The 25,172-nt window shown below is 39.3% G+C and overlaps 1 protein-coding gene across 4 annotated transcripts; it reads right to left on the reverse strand.

The window, feature by feature from the left end:
- Nucleotides 1–314: 314 nt before the first annotated feature.
- Mmd (monocyte to macrophage differentiation associated) lies at nucleotides 315–23,161 on the reverse strand. 4 transcript variants are annotated; one of them, XM_074046099.1, is made up of 8 exons: nucleotides 22,857–23,160; nucleotides 18,529–18,597; nucleotides 16,268–16,349; nucleotides 13,775–13,935; nucleotides 9,947–10,021; nucleotides 7,898–7,999; nucleotides 6,085–6,154; nucleotides 520–2,396 (listed from the first exon to the last, which is right to left on the reverse strand). In XM_074046099.1, exons 3-8 carry the CDS (start codon nucleotides 16,343–16,345, stop codon nucleotides 2,196–2,198), a joined length of 687 nt encoding a protein of 228 aa, XP_073902200.1. In that variant the 5' UTR covers nucleotides 16,346–16,349; nucleotides 18,529–18,597; nucleotides 22,857–23,160; the 3' UTR covers nucleotides 520–2,195. The 4 variants fall into 4 exon arrangements, with proteins under 4 accessions (XP_073902202.1, XP_073902200.1, XP_020022390.2 ...); XM_020166801.2 differs by lacking the exon at nucleotides 18,529–18,597 and having other exon boundaries at nucleotides 22,857–23,159; XM_074046100.1 differs by lacking the exons at nucleotides 18,529–18,597; nucleotides 22,857–23,160 and adding an exon at nucleotides 20,613–20,768.
- Nucleotides 23,162–25,172: the final 2,011 nt, after the last annotated feature.

The following is a 25,172-nucleotide window of genomic DNA, read 5'->3' on the forward strand; positions in this document are numbered from 1 at the left end:
CTGACCCTCTCCTACACTATAGAAGAGGGAGAGGGCTGAGGGTATATCTCAGTGGTAAAGCAAAGCACTTGCCTAGCCTGTCTGAGGCATTCAGCACCAGGAAAAAAGATCAGAAGAGGGAGAATAATATCTAACACTCACAGAGCAGTTGGGGTTACAGTACAGTATGTCTGGTTGCTAACATAAAATCCTGAAACCTGAGTCCTATAGTATATTATGTAAGGTAAACCATAAGGCTCCTTCCTCTTGATTAAGGACACATCAGTTATAAACTTGTAATTTTCAGGTCCTGACCAGTATATTTTAGACCGATAATGTGTGCTAATTAATGTTTAATTAATGTCTGGCATTTTAGTTATTACAAGGAAGACTAGAAAGTTCTACATGAGAGGGCATATTTTTTTCTTTGCATTCTGATTTAAAAGACAACAGGACTAGTATACAAATTATAAATACAAGATAAGTTCAAGTTCTCAAATATGCATCATTATTTTCAGTCATGTGATGTGGACAATGGAATAAATCCAAGTAACAATTTTATTCTAGTCTACAGCACAAGTTTTTACATACATTTTAGTGGCTTTAACAATGTTACTTTTGAGCAAACTTTAAATGAACCCACAAAAAGTTAATATATTAAAAACAAAATATACATAATAAAACAACAGGCATCCAGATGTTAAGAATCATGCATACAGGGGTGGTCTGGTTGGTGTGATTAGCAGTACCTTGGTGTGATTACCGGGCACCTTAAAATATCAGTCCTTCTGCTCATTTCCCTATAATTCACCAAAATCAATCCAAACATACACACAAAATAAACTCTTTATGGTTACTCACATAAGAACAAAGTTTCAGTTAATAAGCATATTGTCAATATAGCAATTCCACTGAGCCAGCCCATTACTAGAAAATAGGCAATATTGGCACCAGACCTAAAGGGAAGGTTATTTCATTTCTTAAAACCAATAAGAAAGATCAATCAACAATACACTAATCTTAATATAAGACATTGAGGGCAAACTAAAAACTAAAAATAGTATATAAATACTACTCCACTGAGCCAGGATATAACCCATGGACTACTGACATGAGTTTCTACCTATCAAACAATGCTTTAAATATTTTTTATGAAAAAAAAATACAATATTGGGAGATGGAGAGGAAAGGCAGAAATCTGGATTTATGCATCTAATTCCACAACTTAAAATGAGTATCAAACTGATGCTATAAAGTTAAGTGACAGTGACTTAACCACCAGAACTTAACCATTAGGCATCAAACGCTCACTGTAATTCACAACGCTTTTGAGGAGTTTGACGGACGGCCAACCGAACAATACTAATGTCATACAGCAGGATATTCACCTGCTGTTGAAAGAGACACTAAAGAAAACAGGGCAAAGGCATAGAGAAAAGCTGGATCTTTTGAAAAAGTTAATGGTATCAAAATACCTTTCCATCACTGATAAAGTATATGGCCTGAAGCAGCTCTGAAATCAGAGTCAGAGGTTGGCAGAAAAGTTTGGAAAATTGCAGTTTTAAAAATTGGCAATTTCACCATCTTAGTAAAACTATCAGAAGAGGTATAATGTTTAATCATTTGTGGAATGTTGACTGCTTGCTGCAAAAATTTACAACATGAATAAGGAAATCTAGAGATGCAGTTCAATGAATTATTTTTTAAAAATTTTCAAAAACCTAAAGTTTCCATTTAAAAAATAACCATGTTATGCCAAGATGAAACATGGTAAAAAGTAGTGTAGGTTCTGTCCATGATTCTTCACACAGTAAATGGGAAAGTGATAGAAACAATTATTTTTTTCTTAAAAAGGAAGTTTTGTTATTGCACTGACTTTTACAACCTGACCTAGTAATTTAGAAAAATCATCTAGTAAAATCTGTAAAATTAAAATACAAAATTCTGGTTTGTAAACATCATATGGCCAAGTCTATCCAGAGTCCTTCATGATAGTGGAATGGAATGAATAACTGATTCACTACCTTATTTATTTGCTGTGAGGGGGAAAATTCCAGAACACAGCTTTTATACTTTCACAGTAATTCTATTCAAAAAATATAAATAAAGTCAGTGTAGTTGCTTCTTTTTTTTCCCCTGTGCAACTTTCAACTCTTACCCAACTCCCAAGTGCCACAACTGAGTTAATACTGGCTTGGAGACCCAGCACAAACTGGTCATAAATGTCGCATCAAGTCCGTGGGGCTGCGGTAAAGGTACTTCCAAATGGCGTAGTAATGCACTGCGGCTGCCGTGGCCACAAACAGGTGCCAGATAGCATGGGCAAATGGAATGATGCCATCGCTCTTGAAGAACACAACTCCCAAGCAATAAATTAAGCCCCCACATGCAAGTTCATGAAGACCATCAGTGTTGTTCTGTCAACAGAGGGAAAAAAAAAGGGGTTGATGTTATTCTGGTGTGACAAGCCACAGAGTTAACTGTAATTCCCCTAAGACTCCTCCTGATTTTCTAGACAATAAGCAGCTCAGCATGAACAGAATCCTAATCTATAAAAATAAAGCAAGCAAAAAAACGCCTTCCCTACTCAACAGGGAATACTCGTCGTATTGGTACTCTTAGTTTGACCCAACAGTCCACATTCTAGACTCCACAAGACAACCCAGCACATTCTGCCCAATTTCTATGTGAGCAAGCAGACTGCAATCACAGCTAGAAATGGAAGTACATTTTGATGAAGTACACTCATCAGTTCTCATCTTCCTCTTTAAATGCTTTCTTCCTCAGGCAGGCAGGCAAGCTTGTGCTTCACTGTGCTTTGTGGATCTGTAGGTGATGGTTTTCAACCAATCTGGGAAAGTTTCAACTGGTATTTCTATTACACCTCATACACAATGTGATGTTGCCCTGCAGGTTACTAAAGCTCTGTTCACTTTTTAATCACTCTTTTTCCTCTCCTGCTTCAGTCTGTACAGTTTCCATTGACCTGACTTCAAGTTTATTCACTTTTTCTTCTACAGTAACCAATCTGTTAAACCTCTCTGATATATTTTTTTTCTTCAAGACAGCAATTTTTAAATGTAGAATTTCCATTTCGTTTCCTTTTCCTAGTCCCCACTTTCTTTTCTGGGATCCCTCATCTGTTAACTCACTGTGCTGCAACACCCTTGCAAATTTCAACATCTCCACCATCTTCGAATCTATTTCTCCTGGCCTGTTTTGCCTTAGGTATGTGTCATGTTTTCCTGCTTCTTGCCTGACAGATATTTACCTAGATGGTAGATACCAACTTGTTAAAAAGTGTAGGTTTTGTGGTTTTCCTTTGAAGATAGTTTAAGTTTTGTTTTGCTTTTTGAGACAGGGTCTCACTATGTAGCCCAGGCTGGCCTCAAACTCACAATCCTCCTGCCTAAGTCTCCCAAGTGCTGGGATTACAGGCAGGCATCACCACATCCAGCTTTTGGGCTGTTTTGTTTTTTAAGGTTTTGAAGGGTGTATCATCTCCAGTCCTTTCCTTGCTGTCTTTGTGCATCATCTGCCATGGGGTGAGCCACTCTGCTCCACTATGTGCTCCCTACCATGATGCTCTGACTCCTCACACACAGACCCAGAAGCATTGCAGTCAAGTGATTATGGACTGAAACCTCTGAAACCATGAGCCAAAATAAACCTTTCCTCCCTCAAGTCAGGCATTTTGTCAAAACCATGAAAAGTGACTAACACATAGGACTACGGGAGCTCTGCTCTTAAGGTATGACTTTGGCAGGGTCAACTGAATGCTTGTGATGCTTGTGATGTTCAACATGGTGTCTCCACTTGGGATGACTGAACATCCAAGGTTTCCCAGCTCTAGGATTTTCTGGAAATCTCCATTTATCTCATGGCCTTCAAGTTATTCTTGGCCAGGATTGCAGAGTTTTGTCCTGCCCAAATTCAGCTTGATGTTTGGTTAAGGTAACTCCTTTGTGGATGTTTGTAGCTTCTCTCAGCAGCTCCCTGCTCTCCAGGTTACTGCCCCATGGACTCCAGCTGTCTCAGCTACCTACAATGCTGATTTCTGTTTCCTTCAGGCAGACTGCTGCTCTCTGGGCTTCATTCCTTTTGTTGTTATTTGGAAAGTGTCCAGGGAAAGAACTGGGGAGAATTCAAAACTCAGTTTCTGGTTTCTCTTTCCTGAAAGATCAGAGTTCAGTAGTGTCTATGTTTGATGCCAAAAAACAGCTGCTTTCATTCTTTTTCCAGTTCTTTATGGCAGAAGGTTTAAGTCTGATATCCGTAACAAACCAGAAGCAAAGCTGTTGAGTCTTCACGCCTACTGTTACTTTATTAGTTCAGATGGCTTACACAGTCCTTTTTGATTTGGACTGTCGAGCTTTCCAGCTTTATCATAAGACTTGTGCTACCTACACACCTACCCCACTAAGCATATGTACATCTCAAAACAGGTGTACTCAGTCCACACTCCAAGCAATGAACTATTTTTAATTCTTGAAAGATTGCAGAAGCACTCTCCTGGTCCAGGCTTCCTTCATGCTGTATTCTCTGCCTACTGCATTTGCCTCACTTCAACCATCTCTTGGCTCTTCCTTGTCTTTTCTAATCAGCTTAACTATTACTTCATCTGGTACTTCTGTTCTATGGTTACCATGGCAGCCTAAGCTTTCCCTAATCATAGACATTATAAAATTTTATTAAAGCACTTTATTGAACATGAATTGTATTTGCCTAATGTATTCTAAGTTATTTGATGGCAGTGTAAGGATTATCTTGTTGGGTTATCATAAATATTAGTCACCTGCTATTGTTCCACTTATGAAAATGCCAGTTAAAGACTTGGGCTAGTAAGAATACTGAATAAACCTGCTTTTATAATACCCAGAGGGAATTTGCTTGAAACTCTGCTCTAATAATTAGTAACCTATACATATAATTAGTAACATATACATAGACTCTGCTTATACTGCCCTGGGTATCCTGAATTGCCCTCTAACTATATGGCTATCATGACCAATATTCTTATTTCATTCATTGCCTCCTCCTCACCACTCTCTGCTGCCTTTACAAAGAAAACTCTGTATTTTTAGTGCTATGTAATTATTAAATCACCATAAACCTCATATCAAATCGGAACCAGGTTTAACCCAAATAGGTGTTTTTGTGACAGGGCAAGCACTATATACAGTAGAATAACGTATGAGTTCAGGAGTGAAAGCACAGGTATAGTTCTTCAGACCACTGCAGGCAGAGAAGAAAGTTCAAACTAAACACAATTGGATCTCTTTAATATAGTAGCTAATGCCAAAAGCCATAAGAGCTGAAGACACTAGCATACATAAACTATAAGTACAAGTAACCAGCTGGATTAGACTGAGACTGTAACATGTATTTTTGTTTTATTTCAAAGTAACAGACACACAAATTTCTACATCTACACAATAATTCAATGTGAAAGGGAATTCAAAATATACACATGCCTCTACTTGAGTAATGTAATACTTATACCACTGAAAAGATATTTCAAGCCATGTCAAAAAAAAAAGCAAGAAAGCACTTTCTTTGGAAAGAGAAATAATGTCACTTAAAAGCATGTGAAAGAAAAAAATAACATGGAGGGATCTGAAAAATATCCAACAGGATGTTGAAGCAAATGACATACATTTATTTATTTTTGGTTTTTGACTTTTTTTTTCTTATACTAAGGTTTGAACTCAGGACCTTGAGCTTGCTAAGCTCCCAGCCCTTTTTTTGGTTTTGAGACAAGGTCTTACTATGTAGCATAAACTGGTCTCAAACTCATAATCCTATGCCTTAGCCTCCCCAGTGTTGGGATTATAGATGTGTACCACCATGCCCAGCTACAATGACCTCTTAAGATACTTCTAATTGTTTGTTTGTTTTTCTTTTCTGGTGGGATTGGGGTTTAAACTCAGCGCTTCACACCTGCAAAGCATGAAATATACAAATATACTTATATTTTTTCTTTTAAGTCTCTCTAATGGACATGTCATAACATCAAAAAGGAAAACTACGTATTGCATCTATAATCATTAAGAGCCCCAGTGATTTAAAAAGGGATATAACTAAAATTATGAAGCTGTTTCTCACCATTGATGTCACCACCAAGGCTGGAGAAAATCCCATTGTCAGATAGAAAAAAAGCTCAACCACTTTATACCTGCAAGAACAGAAACACAGTTAATTTGATTTATACATATCTAACACTAGTTCATTTACATACCAGCTTTTCCTTTTTTATTTTGAAAGAGAAATGTAAACTCCTCAGGATTCAAATGAAATGCAATTCCCAACAGGAAGCCATGAAGCCTCTAAGTAACATACCCTAATTGAGTAACAACAAACTAGAATTTTTTAGAACTGAAAAGGCTTCACATTCCATAGGCTATCTAGAAAATATTTTCTGCCTAAGTAGTCATATTTTAATCCCATCTACTCTATGTCTTCCCTTTTCTAATCCCAGAGTGTTTGTCTTCATCACCAATCCAGAACTATGAAGAAATAAAATGATGAAGACATTTTAGTTTACCAGGAACAGAAGAACAATAACCCTGAAGAAAGGGCATATATCTTGATTGTCTTTTCATTTTGCATTTGTACAAATTCCAATTTCTAAGGCTCAACACATTAGGCTACAGAGTACCTGAAAACACACTGTATTAAAATTCAACTTACATTTCTGCCTGATCAAACTAGACTGCAAGCTCATCAAAGGCAAGGATCAAGTTTTATTCGTTTGGGTTTGCAGGGCCTACAACAATACAGTTTAGTACTTCCTAACGTCTGCCAAACTGAAAGGCCAAAAGTGACTCACACTTCATCCACAAAGTAACTACCAAGTGAAGAACAGGTTGAGGGTTTGGTTTACACAAGGCCCACAATAGGAGAAATGACGGCTGTCTTACTTTATACTTCTTATTGTACCCAAGGATATAATTTAGAGATTTGAGCCCGAGAAGCAAACTGTTCCCTTGGATTTATATGTACCACATAACACCACTTGACATTGGCAATTATGGTCAAAGGGATTTAAGTGAAACTCAAAGTTAGAGAGAAATTAGTGAAAACTACCATTTTCTTCTTACAGGAGCAAACAATTCAATATTCTCACAAAACACAAACTATGTCAATTCTGAGAGCCATCCTGCCAACTACAATAAAGAATTTAAGGAGCTGTGAATTAATAAATCCAATGACAATGATTTCATGGGCTGTGAATTTCTTAGAATCAAGCATATGAGATAATGAAAAGAGCTATGGAACAGGAACCAGATGAATTACATATCTGATGCATGTCCTAAATGTTCTCAGCCTTTAACCATGAAATGGAAGTGGATGCCCCAATAATAAATTTTAATAAGCCTTTCTTTGATATTGCAACACTTGTGATTATGAGTTATGAAGAAGGGGTTAAAAACCTGTGCCTTGGGGGTAGGATATTAAGGGTTTGTGTTCTTTCAAATGGTCTTTTTCTCAGGAAAGCCTATTGTGAATACCCTCTAGGTTCCCATCTAGGTAAGTGCTGTTCTGGCACTTAGTGTATCTGTTATCTTCAACTTTAAAAGAAACCTTGAAAGGGTTATTTTCTTTATGTGATCACTGTAAATCACAGGGGTAAGGCTAGTTTGCCTCAAGAGGAGACATGAACTCTGAGTGACTTCAAAATGGCTGACCAGTTTTTCCCTCAACTGCACCATGCCACAAATGTGCCACTCCTATCTTCCCACAGCAATCTACCAACAACGAATGCCAAAAGGTTTTAAAGATCATAAAAGCAATACATATTCTATTTATGTATTTCTACTATTTTGAAATATAAACATAAAGGAAATTGCACTGCAGTTTAAGTAAAATTTAGGCAGTTAATTGTAACATTAGCAAATGTAAATTATTTTTTTCTTACTTTTCATGGTAGAGAAATACATAAATGGTTCCTCCAGCTGCCATGAGCCAGATAAACCAACGCATATGAGATGCCAGGGGTCCAAGTTCACGGAGATTTAACCTACAAATGTAAACATGACAACAAAGAACAGAAGGGATAAATGAAGGGAATTCACAGAATCCACGTTTCTCTCTAGTCAGTGAAAACAGAAAATACCAGGGTAAGAGCAGGAAAAAAAGGCACTCAACACAACAAGGAGGCATTTGGGCAATTTGAGTAAAATTAATTACTCAAAGATAAACTTGTCAGTCAGCCTTTAATGCTTAGAATTAGTCCAGCATGGTTTAAAAATAGAACCAGCTAAGAACAGACATGTAGAAAAGAGTCCCAGCATACCTGTGGTGCCCAGCTTTCCCTGGCAGGGTAGGCTGAGGTAAAGACTGCTTGCCTTTTTAATTCTGAGCATGTATTTGGGAACAGACTGCTTACAAAGCTTAATGAAAACCATGAACAAAATTCCTGAACCAGGATCACAGACCCACAGCAGATGCCTAATACCTAGGCCATATTTCCATTAGCAACCTCTCTGCCAAGACAGAACTTGAGAAGAATTATCCCAACATGTGTTAGAGAAGACATTTTGTTAGAATTTAACCATGGATTGTTGTGAGGTCTGAATTTTAAAATGCTGTAAATTCATTTGTACTAATTTTATATTAAATATGAAAAAAGCCCAAATGTTCTGATTGGCTATAACTACAAAATTAATTATTTCTAAATGAAAAAGGTACAAGCAAATTACCTCTTTGATATTTGATTCCTCAGTTCACATTTAACTTATTTATGTTTTATATTGAAATGTACTTCACAAAAGCTTTTAAGTGTTCCTGCTCCAATATGAATGAGACCTATAATTTAGTAAGCGGAGTTGGGAAAGCTGGCACCTACTTTTTACTTTAACAGGTAATTATATTTCCTTTGAATGACTGAGAGTGCATTAGCCAGAACCTACAGGCCTGCTATTTCCAATGACTACAGTAGCTGATGGCATAATATGAACTTCTGAATGTTTAAATCTAGACCATATGTTTATTTCTTCCTTCTTTTTCTTTCTTTAAAACTAGACCATGTCTCCCTTCCTTCCCTCCCTCCTTCTCTCCTTCCCTCCCTTCTTCTCTCTCTTTCTTTTTGGTACTGGGGTTTGAACTCAGGGCCTACAATTTGAGCCACTCCACCAGACTTTTTATTTGAAGGGTATTTTCGAAATAGGGTCTCATGAACTATTTGCCCAGGCTGGCTTCGAACTACGATCCTCTTAATCTCTGCCTCCTGATTAGCTAGGATTACAGACGTGAGCCACAGGCACCAGGCTTACTATGTCTTTCTTAATAAAGGAAAACTAATGTTTCTTTAATTACAGATTTCAAAGCACAAAATATTGTATTTGATCAGTACCAAAAGGGTAACAAGATAAAGGACTCTGACCAATTCCACACATTTTAAACAGCTAATTAATTTGGTTAGTTCGCTTATTCAGAAAACAAAAGAAATGAGAAATGTGCCAGTATATAGTAGCTATTATGCTGGGAAGTGAATTGAAGATAAACAGTGTATGTTTCAAAAAGAGATTTGACTTTCTTATACATATTTATATCATTTCCATGTGAAGAATTCAATTTTTATGTTTTCTGAAAAGCAGCAGAGATATATGGAAAGAATATGGAAGGCAAAGTTTTTTTTATATATTTCAAAATTAAGCCTGCTACCTACACACAAGTTCATAGCACTTCCTCTTGCAACAATCTAATTCCTAGCTATTTGTTCTGAACAGCAGCAATATTCTTCCTCCTCCTTCAAATCTATAATCTGAACCAAATAAATAAAATTGTTAAAAAAAAAAAATCTAAGAATGTATGTGTTGGGAAGAGGAGCGGGTGCATGCATGAGGGCTGGGAAGAGGAGTGGGTGCATGCATGAGGGCTGGGGGCAGGAGCGGGAGGAAGAGAGGAAAGATAAAGAATTCTAGTCATAAAAACAGTCTTTAAGAACAGAAGGATTATATCTTACCACGGAGCGTAAGAAGCAGCAATGAAGAAATAGATAACCATCCTATCACACATGTGAAAACAGTGCTCCACTGTCCTGTGGTGGGGGTGGAGGAGAGATAAGCAAGTTAGACACAGTTCTCAACAAATTTTCAGACTGGAAATATGGATTATTGCTATACTATGTCACAATTTCCATTCTTGTTCTAGTTCCTCATGGCATTTACAACTTGCCCTTCAGAACCACAGCGTTCCTCTTTAATAATATGAAGCCACAAATAAACACTTCATATATTTTTTAGGTTGCACACAGTAAGATATTCTTACTATGGATAAGACAAAGGAATGGAACCCCATGATAGTTAGAAAATCTAAAGTGGTCAAAACAAACACAATGTTTGTTCTGATATTTTCCATTTATTTAGATCCTATTTAACAAAAAGATGAAATTCCTTGAAGTTAGACCACCCTCTAGTTCCTATCACAGCGCAGGGCACAAAGTCCTAGTGTCTAGTGAACACTTCCTGAACTGATGGTCACATTCTTATTTTTTTAGAATGCCTTTAATAAGCTTTCACTTTAAATAACCTGAGTGTAGACAATAAGTTGTGATAAAGGAAATTCAGTAATTTAGCAACAACAATAACAAAAGCAAACAAAAAGGTGCAATTGCTGGAAGAGTAGCAATTTCTAAGGAAGTGACTCCTTCCAAAATCAAAAAAGTCAGGAAGTGTAAGTACAAAGATCTGGCTGTATTCACTCAATGGATTAGACAGAATCTGCCCTTTACCAAGTTGATTAAAAAGTACAAACACATTGTATTGTCTTGAATCTACTTTCAGTTTCCAAGGAGTAACAGCTATGGTTTGGTGGAGCATCAGTATAATGCTTTGTCTCATGACACACACAGTGCTGTCCAAAGCAGACTGATGAGGATTTGTGTGTGAAAGAGGTGAAAAATACATTTGTGAGAAAGAATGGCTTCTAGTCTACGAGTCAGAAGCTACAACTTACCCCAGATAGTAATTTAGGTCACTTTTCAAGAAGCAAACACTCAATTGATGCTTCTCAAACCTGACTACATATTACAGTCACCTGGGAGTTTGTAAAATTTAGCCATGGACTCCAGGCCAGAAGATTCTACTTTAAAAAGGGCTGGAAGATGGTATAGGGGGTTGAAAGAGGAAAAGAATATTTGCTTTGTCTTTTAAACTTCTGGAATGATTGTGATTCCTATAAAGGGTTGGGCCCTTTCTAATGCTTTCTAGACTGTTGAACATCATTAGAACAGGTAATCAGCCTTAGAATAATATGCAAGCTCTGTCATTCATCTCTGACTCTCATCCTCATAAGTAAAATGTAATTATTATCTCATATAGTCTGTAGAGCATTAAGCATGATAGTTTATTATCACATGTATTTAGCTATGCATTGGCCATATATTTAGCACAGTACCTAGCACACTCAATAAATGCTATTTTCCTTCTCTCTTCTTAAATTAACGCTTTAATTGGATATTTAATGCAAAGCAAAAATCTACATTCAGCTTATGATTCTAGCAATGCTCTTTCAGGGTTCAAGAGTCATGTTTCTATTATACTTTCTTCTCCAGTTCCTGGCAGGGAGGCCCTGAATACTGAAGGAGGCATCTACAACTCTTTATTGATTCAGAAATCTAGACATTAAAGCCAAGACTGCTGAGGCAACCACAAGCATAGGACTGTGCCAAGAAGATAATGAAGTGATCTGTTTCAAGATGGGCCTCTGGGTCTTGCAACAGTGTGTCCTGAGAGCCAAGATAGGTACTTTTGTGGCTTTCTTGTGAGTGTGTCCCAGAGTGTCCTTGTGATTCAATGCTATGGTTTTATTTTAAGCCCAAGAACTGTCACCTTACAGGAAAGGGAAGCAGACTGAAAACTTTATGGAATATTGAAAAAAAAACACAGGGCTAAGAGGCAGAGGTCATGGGATAATCTGATTCTGCTGGTCTCACTGACTCAGGCAAGTCAGGTCACTTCTCTGAGTCTCAGTTTCCCCAACTGGAAATTAAAAGGTATGGATTAGAGATCTTTAACTATCATTCCATCTTTAAAACTCCATGATTCTATATGTGATGAAACCAGTAACTATCTCATAAATCCCAAATACTGTTTGTAAATGAAGCATATCTTTTTTTTCTTTGGTGGTGCTGGGGTTTGAACTCAGAGCCTTGAGCTTGCTAGGGAGATGCTCTACCACTTGAGCCATGCCTCTAGGCCATTTTGCTTAGGTTACTTTTGAGATAGGGTCTTGCATTTACCAACCTAGACAACGATTCTTCTATTTATGCTTCCCACAGAGCTAGAATGGCAGGTTTGCACCACCATGCCCAGCCTCTCATTGGTTGAGCTGAACTTTTGCCCTTGCTGCCCTCAAGCTGCACTCTTTCTGATCCCTGCCCCCTGAGTAGTTAGGATTACAGGTGTGAGTCACAGTGCCTGGCTTTTTTATAATATTACATTACTTTAATAGCTTGAGATTATTTTTGACATTCTACAAAACCAAAAAAAGGGTTGTTTTTGGCAGGATTTCTTAGGATTGATCTCAGGGCCTCTTGCTTGCTAGGCAAGTGCTCTCCCACTTCAGCTACACCGCAGTCCTGTTTTTTGGGTTTTGTTTTTTGTTTTTTAGCTTTTTTTGGTTTTGTTTTTGAGGCAAAGTCTAGCTTACGTAGCCTAGGCTGGCTTTCAACTTGAGGTCCTCATGCATCTGCCTCCCAAGTGCTGGGATTAAAGGTGGGCACCACAATAGAAAACCCAAAATGTATTTTCAAGTATTAATTTAAGTCACTGTTCATCTGCTGACTCTTCCATTTTTTAGAAAAAATTTTGTTTTTTTGGGTTAATCTATTATATTATTTCAGATTGTATTTTGCAAGCAACTCATTCCCACCTAAATGGTATACTGTATTACAGAAGAAGAATGGATTTTTGTTGTTGTTTGTTTTTACAGGAGGAATGTTTATATGTCTATCATGTTTTCCTGTTGGTAGGCCAAGGGTTATAAAGTGCTCCACAGTGAATAACAGCAAAACATATTAATGTTATTTGTCTAGTTTTTTTTTTTTGTTTTTGAACAAAGTTTTGATAGGCAGCCTAGGTTAGCCCAGAACTCTTGATCCTCCTACCTCAGCCTCCCAAGTGCTGGGATTATAGGTGTGTGTACCTGCCCAACTAAAATATATGAATTTTGAATAATATACATAGAGCTTCATTCTAAAAGCTCAGCTTCATTCTAAAAACTCAACTGTAACATAGTTCCTTATGTAACAGTCATATGTTCTTGTGTAATTTTCAAATTATTTTCACATATATTATCTTATTAATTTATCCAATAACCTTATGAATCAGGCATTATAATCCTCATTTTAGTGATGAAGAAACTGAGAGTCCATGAGGTCGAATGACTTACTCAGGGTGAAGCAGCAGTACTGGGATGCAAAGCCCACTTGCTTGCTCCAAATTCAGTATGCTATGTCACTAACCCACAGCTACTGCTCTCTGACAGTATCCTCAGTGCACTTGATAGAACTGGAAAACAGCTCTCAGGATTTTAAGTTCTATGTCTTGGGGAACTAGAGAGGTAATGGTAGCAGTTACTTAGGCAGGCTTGCTTTCCAAGACGTATATGATGGTGGAGGGGTCATCAAATGCTGTCCAACCCAAAGATCCTTGAATTATGGAACAGCATTAATGTCTACAAAGAAGGCAGGAAAATGTCTACTCTTTTCTCCACCTGACTGAAACATAAGAGTTTGAGAGTTTCCAACATGCTGCTGAGTCAACTATTTTGAGCTGTTGAAAGAGTGTACCTTAAGTGGCTCTTTTTCCATGATACAATGTGAAATACTGTGGAAACAATGAAGAGGGCACAGAGGCCCATTCCATAAATCCATGCTGTTATCTTTTCCCAGCAGTCATCAGACAGCCGATGGAGGAGAGCACTGCCCACAATGGCCGGAACAATGAGGAACTGGGAGAAAGGTAAAGAGAAGTAAGTATCTTGGTTTCTATGGTCTGAGAATTTAAATTAAAATGCAGAGATTTACCAGGAACAAGTTAGAAAAATAATTTTAGAACATTTGCTTCAGGCTAGTGGCATGGCTCAAATAGTAAACCTACTGCTTAGCAAGTATGACATCCTGAGTTCAAACACGAGTTCCGCCAAAAAAAAATTTTTAAAAACAAAACAAAACATTTGCCTCTCATGGATAATCATTATGAGAATCAAATGAAGTTGCTATTTGCTGCACTGCAAGCAGGTGCTGCTCTTCAGGGTCCAGGAACTGTGTCAGCGAATGGGTACCAATAGGCAAAGATGCAATGTTACTCAACCACTGCAAAACAGCTGTTCTTTATCCTAATTTCATTAAACAAGGGTGCATTTCATTCTACTCTCTAATCTATAGACAAAGATTTCACAGAGAGGTACTGATTTTCAACAGTTCTATCCTGCTGCCCCCATGAGCTACTAAAATTCTAGTATTTCAGCAAAGGTAACTGAATGAATCAAGTCAGTAATATTGTAATGTACAAAATACCACATACAAAATCAATTGAAGTCCTTTGTCCTGATTTTCACTTTGGATCAGTTCATTTTACCAATCTGGGAACTACTGCTAGGCAAAAAGATTTTTGGGGGATACTTAATTTTTAATAGTACCTTTTAAGTAGCAAGAATAATCTATTCCCAAGGCCCACCTTTAAAAAAACTAAGAAACCAAAATTAAAAAAAAAAAATTTTTTTTGGTGTGACTGAAGTTTGAACTCAGGGCTTTGTGCTTGCAAAGCAAGTGCTCTACCATCAGAGCCACCTCCAGCCCTTAAAAAAAATTTTTTTGGAAGTATTAGGACTTGAACTTGGAGCCTTGTACTTTCTAGACATACCACTTGAGCTATGCCTCCAGCCCCACAATCTTAGAATTTTTATTACTGCGTCATACATATTTCATACTGTATAACATAAACACAGATTTCAATATCAGATGCTTGAAGTTTTCATTAACTCAGAACAAAGTAAGAACAATAATGATAATAATGTAAGTTTTCTGTAAAACAAAACTTACTTGATTTAAAGAAATGTCTTTAAATTTTGAGATTATATCCTTTCTACTCTTTTTGTGTTAAAGTATCTTCTCTTTAATGAAGACAGAAGTTTTCTGTCTGTTTTAGAAATTTCACTGTCTCTAAAATCCAAAAATCTGGGATATAGTCTAATAAGATTACACTTTCTGTTCTAAAAAATTAGCATGGAGTCTGTCAGTTTTTTCTTAGCTTCAATTTATATACTGTTCCTTAACTTGTAATATGTTCAAAAGAGGTAAGTTAAGGAGGATTCAGGTGCATCCTAAACAAGTATTATTACTGAAGCTGAGCTGTGTATCTCAATAGCCAAAACACTGTACTGTCCCAATACTGTCCATGATAGTTAAACTAGCCTCTTCTAAACACTAGTCATGAAAGGAGTAAATCAGTCATCTTCTCTATTTCTTATTTTCAGACTGTAGCCCAGCCACCATTTTCTCCTCAAAACTCTCACAAAATGTAATTTGCAAAGGGAATAATAAAACCAGATAAAGTGAAATTTACAATGACATAAGAAAATGCCAATTATGATATTACTAAGAAAGCTATGAAAATATATAATGTCACACCACACATACACAAAAGGGAGAAATACTCCAAGGTATTAACAGTTTATTTCTGAGTCATTTTGTTTTTCTTATACATTTTTCAGTATTTTTGGGTTTTTTATAATGAACATGCTTTGCCTTTATAAGGAAGAAAAATATTAATCAAGAACTTAGGAATCACATGAACCTTTTCTTCAGCAGTACGGACTAATATCTACTTTGAGAAACAATGTCTATATGGGGTGGGCAGATACAGGTCTTCTTTTCAGAGGATCACTTGGTTAAAAAAAAACAAAAACTTTTTCAACAAATTATGAATTCTCCTTACCAAATGAGCACAGAAGCTATCTTAAAAAGGTAATTCTTTTCATTTCAGGGTAACCGTCTTTATAAACAAATTTCATTGGTTGTCTTATAACTAGGGTACTTGTTATTCTTTTAAAGAAGACTGTCAGGGAAAACAAGTCCAGGACAGAGCAGACAGTATGTTATAACATACAAAGCATTCCACAATGCTCTGTTCTAATGACAGGACCTCGCACAAACATCCAGGTAGCGAAGGTCACAGAGATGGGAAAATCCAACTACTTCTGTTGAGGTTACGAGAAATAATTACTCCTTCCTCCCTAAACCCTGTGGAAAGGAAAGCAATAGCAGAAAATGTGTACTCACTGCATGTGTGTAACAGTTAGCAGCATGTTCATAGCAAGTTGGTTTGTAGCGGCCATTGGCTGGAGCCCGATGGTTCATGAAACTGTAGAAACAAAAAAACCATCCTGTGAGAAAAGTTTAAAGCATGTAAAAAACAATGGGGAGCTTGAAGTACTTGTTTGGTCCATTCTAAATAAAGATGTCACTGGTGAAAATACCTAGTTACGGGAAGAAAACCAAAACCATTAAAAAGGTTTCTATTTTTTCTCTCAGAAAGTATGAAGCTTTATGTATGGAGATCTTTAAACCTTGCATCCCACGATTAATAGGCCTGTCCAACTAGTTTCTCTCTATTGTATTACCTGCTCAGGCACCAGACAGTTTAAATGATACCTGGCTAATGATACCACCTAAACAAGGAGGTACATTTCCACTTTCATTCCTCCTAAATTGAAAACAGCTTCAAAAAACCAAACTCGTGACTGCTACTTGATATGCTGGCTATAAAATTGACATATCTAAATATTAAAGACTGTTACCGATTCAGACATATGCTCATATCCCATACTTCTCCTTAGGCTAACTTTATCACAATCAGCAATAGAATGTAAACATAAATACCACAGGACAGAAAGAGATGATTGTACTCTATTTCAGCATGAAGGTGAGGATGCCCCCCACACCTGCATCATGAGGCAGTCTAGATTATTCTGACTGGTCTCAGGAGGAAAATAAAAGACCAAAGAAGCAGATGTAGAGAAACAAAACAGGGTACAACAATCCTGACAGCATTCAGGGTTCAAAGGCCTATTCTGCTAACAGGATTTGTACACTAAATTATCCTTTAGCTCAGGCTAGTTTGGGAGAACACTAACAAGTTCTGACTAGTCACCCATTATTCATTCATATGATGAAAAATGATACCAGGCTAACCAAATGGCAAAGTTTCCCAAAAATGGCTAAAATGTATGACTAAGCCATTCTAAACAGTGTCTAGTTTTTGACAAATACTTTTTCACTTATTAAGAGCCTGATATCCTTAGATCAAATAAAAAGAAATAAGATAGCAGTTTCTATTAATGCCATACACATAGCTCAGGTGGAACATCTACTACAGGATGAATTAGGTGAAGATATTTCACTTGGACTGCCAATATGTTGTATATTTAATTAGTGTGCAAAATATGTACTTACAGAGTAAGCAAATGGCTTAAAAACTGTTTAGAGAAATATATAGCTAGCAGGTTTAGACTTTATCCAAATTACTCTAACACATGAATACTTTCAAGCAATCTCTTTTCTCCCTTGATAATCCCTTAAATTATTTTACTAATTTCCTAAGGGACAAGACTGTTGCTATACAGCTTTTATTAGTATAAAGAAAAATAATTACTCTCTTGAGAAGAGTGTTTTAAATGTGTCCCAAGCCTTGAAGGACCTACCACATCATTATCCTGAGACATTCCTAATAGGAATTTCAAAAGGCAGAGAGTGAGACTCCAAAATGGTTGAAGTTAAATGAAACTGAAAATGTTCTGTGTAGGGTGCAGTATGTAGGATTTGTCTACCCACCAGCAGGCTACAGACAAAAATAGCAATTTATATCTCTGGCAGTCCAATCTAAAAATAGTCAGGCCATTACACAGCAACAAGGATAGACTTTCACATTTTCTCTTACAAGGAAAGAAGCTGGGTAGCCATGTTTGTGATAGCTTAGTCCTTGCCCACCAGGGATAATTCAGATTAAAAATAAAGTGATAAATTATACAGAAAAATGCCCCCTCTCATAACCTAAGCAATCACTGATGGATAGGTCAAGAGTCAGGAAATAGGAATGATAAGAGCAACCATCCTAGGAGCATTTCTGTCTGGGGCTCAGTGGGATAGACAGCACAATTGTTCTGGTTGGAAATGATAAGACAATTTTTCCATCTCTCTCAATCTGTCAAGGTATAATCAAGCCTCCTCCATAGCCTTCTGAAGAAATCATTCCTGAGACCTAAATGGAAAAAGCAGATATAAAATGCAAATAAACTCCCACACTCTGAGCTAGTCTCTTCCCTCAAAAAAAAATGAGAAAAACTCCAGTGTTATAAAAGACAAGATGGCATCCATTTATGTCAAGGCATTTGTTTAATGTGGAGTAACCTAATGGTGGCTACCCAATGCCTAAGTAGAGTAGCCAGCATGGTATAGAAGGTCTAGGTGATTTAGTCTTGAAAATCAGAACCACATTTAATAAAGCAGGTAGTTAAGTAGGGTTTGTTCATTTTTTGCCTCACCTTTTTCTCTTTCAACATTCTCTCCTGCCCCATGCTTGGCCAGTGTTCTTATGTACCCAACACCCAGAACTATGGAGGGAAAGAACAGTTAGGGACAGCCTCAATACACTACTAACACACTAAATTCAACCCAAAGCACTGCTCCTCAGAAAGCAGGTCTACAACCTACCAGCAGAGCTCAGAGGCCTAAGATCAAATCCTACAGGTTGTCTTTGAGTCCTCTGTTCCTCATTCTCCAAGTGCAAGTACTGTCAACACTACCTTCAAAATATATTCCAAAGCAGTCCACCTCTACAACTCCACAGATCCTACCTTAAATCAAGACACCAACATCTTAAGTCTCTTAATTGGCCTTGTTGCTTGGGCCCACACAGACTCTCTTCTTTATACAGCAGTCACAAAGGTCAATCAAAACCAGATTATGTTGTACATCTCTACATTAACTTAAAACCTGACTTTGGCTTCCCCAAAGCACTTAGGGTAACAATTGTAATACACTCCTGGCCTATAAGCCCCACAGTGGTTTGGCTCTCACTGCTCCTCCAGCCTCCAGGTACCACCTTCCTGTCACCCACCCTCTAGCTCCACTACCTCCTTTTGGCTCCTCCCGTACACCAAGGTCTTGTCTGCCTCAGGGCATTGGCTGTTTATTTCTGCCTAGCACATTCTTCCCCAGCATGCTCAGCATTCTTCTTATCCTTCAAGCTTAACTAAAATGTCACTTGCTAAGAAAAAATTTCTAGACCATCTTGCCTAAGTGTCACTTCAGCCCTTCTTACCCAACTGGGGCCCTTACCATAAGTAGTAACAAACAATCTGATTTTTAAACTTATTTATTTCATCTTTCCCCAATGAAATATAAATTCCACAAAGGCTGTCTTCTTCACCATTTCATTTCCAGTTCTAAGTACAATGCCCAGCTTATTGTTGAAGCTTAGTAACTGTTGAATGGATGAATAAAAAGACACATTTCAGCTATTGCTGAATTATTTTAACCAAGAGGTAATTCAGCCAATTTGGTTTTATTGGGGATTCAGCAGGTTCTATATGTTAAGAAAAACAGGCAGTCTTAGAATCAAAAGAATCTCTTGAAAAGAAAACTCAGAGGTCAAGACAATGAAAATTCAAGGGCCCCCTTCAACATCATTTGACATTACAACTTAAGTTGACCCTGTACTTAAGGGCATCATGTCAGTAGTGGTACTTAACTTACTTACTAAATGGAGAAGGCATCTATAAGGGGACCATCCCATCCCTACAATTCAATGCTCTAAGAACACGCAAATCAGACAGCAAGCAAGCAGGCAGTCCTGGATTACTTCCTAAGGTTTTAGAGTAAGATTCTTTCCCATACATTCTACTTTGAAGCCAGCCAGCAGTCAACAAGGCTGGGACTGAGCAAGAGAGCACTCTTCTTTGTTGTGGTGTGGGGAGAGAAATAAGAGACATGAAACTGAATTCTTGAGTCTTCCCTTCCTAGCTGTGTGACTATGGGCAAGTACCCTGTTATTCTCTAAATCTATTTGCTCTTCTATTAAGTAGGCATAAAATTTGTCTTCCTGGGCTATGATTGAGCATGAGATGCGTAATATATAAGTACTCAGTGCCTGGCACAAATAGGCACTCAATAAATGTTAGCAGCTATTACCATCAGTCAGAGATGGTATGAAAAGAATGACGTGTTGCATGCACCAGTGTTTAGGTGTCCTGGGAGACTCACTGTGAAAGAGATAAAGCAAGACAGAAAATACGCTCCCTATGTCCCCCTTGGAATTTTTCATATCTTAACCCTTATGAGAAGCCGTGATTGCATAAAGTCTTTTATTTAGGACAGCAGGTTGTTTCTTCAGGGCCTTCACTAGGTAGAAATGGCAGAACTCTGGAAGCTGATCCAAAGCCACAATAACCACCAAGCTTCTATTATGAACAAACCAGCAAGGTGTTCAGGTAATTTAGGCATAGCTACAAACTATGGTTTAATGAAATGTTTTTACTGCAATCAAAAGCTCCTCAACTGAGTCTAGATCTACCAAGAAAAGAGCACATCAGTTTGAAGACAGTATGTCCCTGTGTAATTTACCTACCTGTAACTGTGGTAAAAGATGTGTAATGAACATAGTTTTTAAAGATGTAGAACAGTATTTTCAATATTTTAATGTGTCAACCACAAAAATTAGGACTTTTTTGTTATATTATTTTTTATTTGCAGCTTTCATTTCCAAGTTCAAATTGATGCTTAGAAATAGCTTTCCAATCTAGCCTATAATAAAGAAACAGGAAATTATGAGATCACTCAAATCTTCAAACAAAATCAGTATAGAGGTAGATTTCATCAAGAAATAAACTTAAATAACCATGAAGTGTAATAATATGCAGTCACTGAGAAAATTACAGTCTTTGCTACACCAAAAGAAAATGCCTGTTATTTATTTTTTTGGGGGGTGGTGGTGGAATGTGGAACTGGAGTTTGAACTTAGAGCTTCCCATTTATAAAGCAGGTGCTCTACTGCTTGAGTCACCCCTTCAGTCCCTGTATTTTTAATTTGTAGATGGCTAAAGGGACCAGAATTGCATAATAACAGGGCTAATAAGGACGAGACAGATTATTGTTCAGCCTAAAGATAGTTCAATCAGCTGAAATGGTAGGAGCCTACATGAAGGTCTCCCCCCCTTTAGCACCGTTTTATGTTTGTACAAAAAAAAAAAACAGGTCTTTCTCTTTTGGCGGTACTGGGGTTTGAACTCAGCATCTCATACTTGCTAGGGCATTGTTTCTTCTTTTTATAGAAAAATTCAAAGGGGTAGACAGACGAGACATACAAACTCTTAAACAGGGAAGGGGTAATTTCACAGAACATAGCCATGGTTCTCTGAAAACAGGAAGAACACAGACATGCAGACAAGTAAAACCAAATCAAACAAACCACATGAACAGGGCTTCACCGATCATGCCTGAACTAATTTTATATTCTCCCTTAAACCCCCTCCTGTCTTCACTCCTGACCTTAGATTCTAAAGCCAGAACACCTAGGATTCTTTTTGCTATTAGAAGCATTGATATGTAGTTCCCGCTTTGGGGAATAGTGCCAGGCATTCAACATCCGAACGATGAGCAATACTCAGAAATCAATCCAATTCTTCACACTGATCCCCCTCCTAATGGCACAGACCACAACTCTTCCTGTGTATTTGTTGACTCCTTTGAAGTAAAGGACTGGGCAAGGAATGAGATACACACAATGGAAAGAAAAAAAACGTGCACTTCAAATTTTTGAAAGAAAAGGGCAGTGCCTTAAAACTCAACAATAACCTCCTCGGTCTTCCGAGGTGCTTTTCTTCTTTCTGACTCCCCAGCACTGCACACTAAGCTCTCCTGCTGGTGGTGAAGATCTGGGAAGGGATGAGGGGCAGTGCTCAAACCGGGGCTGCCTCGCTCAGACAAAAGGGATGGAGTTACCACAACACACGACCGGTGAACTTTCACCCACTTAGTCGAAACAGAAAAACCCAAAGCTTCCTCTGGGAGCCGGAGGCCAGTAGCTTCCATTCATTGCTGGAGGGCAGACACCCGGGGGAGTGGAAGGGCCAGGGTACCCTTGCAGCCTGGCGTTCACACCAGCTCTCCAGGGAAGAGCAGCAGACCTGTCTTCCGGTAGCGCCTCCAAGGTTCCTCCTCCTCCTCCTCCTCATTTTCTAACCCAGGCATCTCAACTGCAGGTCTCCGCACCCGAATGCTAACGTGCCCCTTTCCCAGAGCCCAAAATAGCATCACCCAGGCACCCTAAGTCCGAGAACTAGCTGGGCACCGACACCTGCAGGCAAGGCTGGACCCGGTGAGCGTGCCTCAGTTTCCCTATTGCTAGGGCAGGTCACACACAAAGCATCTAAAATTCCCATGCCACTCCCTCCCCGGCTTTACGACAAATCTTTCTACAGGGCGCAGCAGCGACTCCTGTTCCGCCCACCCGCCCAGGGAGACCCTACCCCGGAGGCAGAAGGATGGAGGCCAAAGCCCGGGTCGGAGGACTCGGGGGCGGTAAGGGGATGGGGATCGTTCGAGAAAGGGACAGAATAGCAAGGAGATCCGGGGAAAGAGGACAGGCGCGGGGTCCGGGTGCAGAGATCGCGGGGCACCTGGGTCAGGCGCGAGCTCCCGGGAGGAAGGGGATCGCCCGGGACTGCAAGGCGGGAAGACCCCCGGGAACTGGTCCTGGCCAGGGCGGGGGATCACCGGGATGGACTCAGATGGGGAGCGGAACCGCGCGCGAGGGGCGGGATGTGGGGACCGCTCCCGGCACGGGGCGGCGGGGCGGACGCGTCCTTCTCACCGCTGGAACCGATTCTTGAACAGCATTGATCCTCTGCTCCTCCTTGGGGGCCCGGAGCTCTGTCTCCTCAGCGCCGGTGGCGGGGCGCGCGGCCCTCATGAGCGTGAGCTGCTCCAGAGGCCGCCTGGGTGCCCTACGGAGCCGCTCCGCTGGGCAGGGCCAGAGTGGGCCAAGCCGGGGGTCGGGGCAGGGTCAGTGCCAGACCCGGCGGCTGGGGGCGGGAGGGAGGCCGCTTAAACGGCCCCGGCGCCTCCCGCCTCCCGCCTCCCAGCTCCTCCGCCCCCGGGCGCCCGCGCCCCGCCCCGGAGCCCGGCTCCACCTCCTCCAGCTCCGCCCTCCTGCGTGAGCCCGCGGCCGCCAACACGTCATCGAGCCTGGCAGCCAATCAGCGCCCGGAGCGGAGCGGCAGCTTCGCTGCCATTCATTCCTGCGGAGCTCGGGCGGCTGGGCGGGGCCTCGTAGTGGAGGGGGCGGGGCTGGAGGAAGGGGCGAGGCGCTGGGAGTGTGGTACTCTTCCAGAAAGCATTGAGATGAACAGAGATAGGAAAGGGGGAGAAATTATAAGGGAGGAGATGGACCAATACTCTTGTTTGGCTAGAAATATTTTAATTATATTTACTAGATGCAAAATACTTAATTATATTTAGAAGCAGCCTAGTATACTGGTCAAGAACATGACATTTAAATCCCAGCCAGAGCCCTGAGCCCACTCTGTGTGTGAGATTTTGGCCAATTACAGAATCACATTGTGATACTCGCCTTCATTTCCTTAATTAAGAAATGTGAAGAAGAAAAGTGGAGGACCAACGACCATCTAAGCACCAAGGCTGTGGTGCCTACAGAAGCCTAAATAAACCTTAATATATGGCGTGTTTATGAGTACCTTAAACCTCACGCTGACTTTAAGTTATTCATTTTAAAAAAAAAAAGTGAATGAGAATTGGCCAGTATTATTTGCACATAATTTATATCTAATACATAATGGTTGAGTTTTTTATTATTTGAAACCAAAAACCATACAAAATTATTGTTAATTTTGTCATGTAAATTTGTGCTGATTATGATAGTACGGCTTTGCTAGATAGGCACATGTTTATATGTATTTATAAAGGAGATGTTTTTGGTGGCCAGCTGCTTTTGAATATGCCTGTCATAAAACTAGGCAGGCAAGTGTGAACCAAAAGACTTGAAAGCAACTGTGAAGGAAAGAGCAGCAAAAAAGGACCCCTGTGTTCTAATTATGCAGGCCCTGTACATTCATTCATCCTCTACCATTCATTTATCCATCCTTTCCTTCATTTATTCCTTCATCACTTAGGCTATTGTGAGAGGCTCCAGGACTGGTTTAAAAACCTTTCCTTGTCTGTCATACAAAGAAGTCGAAATCTCTAAGGCATCATCTAACTCTGAGATTCAAAGAGAACCACAAAATGAGGAATCCTCTATAGGGATCCTTTTTATATTGTCTTCCAGTTTGTTTTTCATTTTTTCATCCGAGCAGCTTCCCAATAAACTAAAATGTAGACTTGAGTCCAGGCTTTCTTGCTAAACCTTTTAAACTCAGAAGTCTCACCAGAAAAGAGATTCAAATGAATGAAAAGAAAGAGGAAAATTAATTGAACGAGTGGTTTACTGAGACTGGAATTTAAGTGTGCCGAAATATCCTTCATATGTCCTGTCTGGACCCCCACCTCTCAAACTCTCAAGGGAACATTAGACCAGCCTCTTGGGAGTGTTTATTTTGCTTGCAATGAAGTATTGGAAAGCTGGGGGATTTTTTCACCTGTAACTCAAGTTTCCTTTTCTTTAACCTCCCAAGTACCAGGATGTAGAAGGGTGCTTTCCACAATCATGGCACTCATCTTGCAGGAACCCCTCTAGTTCTTTTTTTTTTTTTTTTGGTGGGACTGGGATTTTAACTCATGATTTCACACTTGCAAAGCAGGCACACCTCCAAGGAACTCCTTTGGATAGGTGTCTTGTTACTCATTTTACAGATAAGGAGGCGGGGGGCATTGAAAAGAACCACTATTCATAATAGCCACGTTATAAAATCAGCCTGGGTCCCCATTAGTGGATTAATGGGTAAAGAAATTGTGGTATACATACAAAGGAGTATTATTCAGCTCTAAAGAAGAATGGAGACACAAGGGTAATCTGGCTGGGACTCAAACTCCATTGATTGCCGGGGATGATTTGGCTCATCTGGCTGGTTAGGCGGACATCCCCTTCCTTCCTCACTGCTGCATGTGCTTCCCTTCAGAATTTGTCCTCTAGTCCAAGAGGACCAAACTTCCTCATAGAGAAGGACTGCTC

The sequence above is a fragment of the Castor canadensis genome, chromosome 11, assembly GCF_047511655.1.
Source record: "Castor canadensis chromosome 11, mCasCan1.hap1v2, whole genome shotgun sequence".
Lineage (NCBI taxonomy): Eukaryota > Metazoa > Chordata > Mammalia > Rodentia > Castoridae > Castor > Castor canadensis.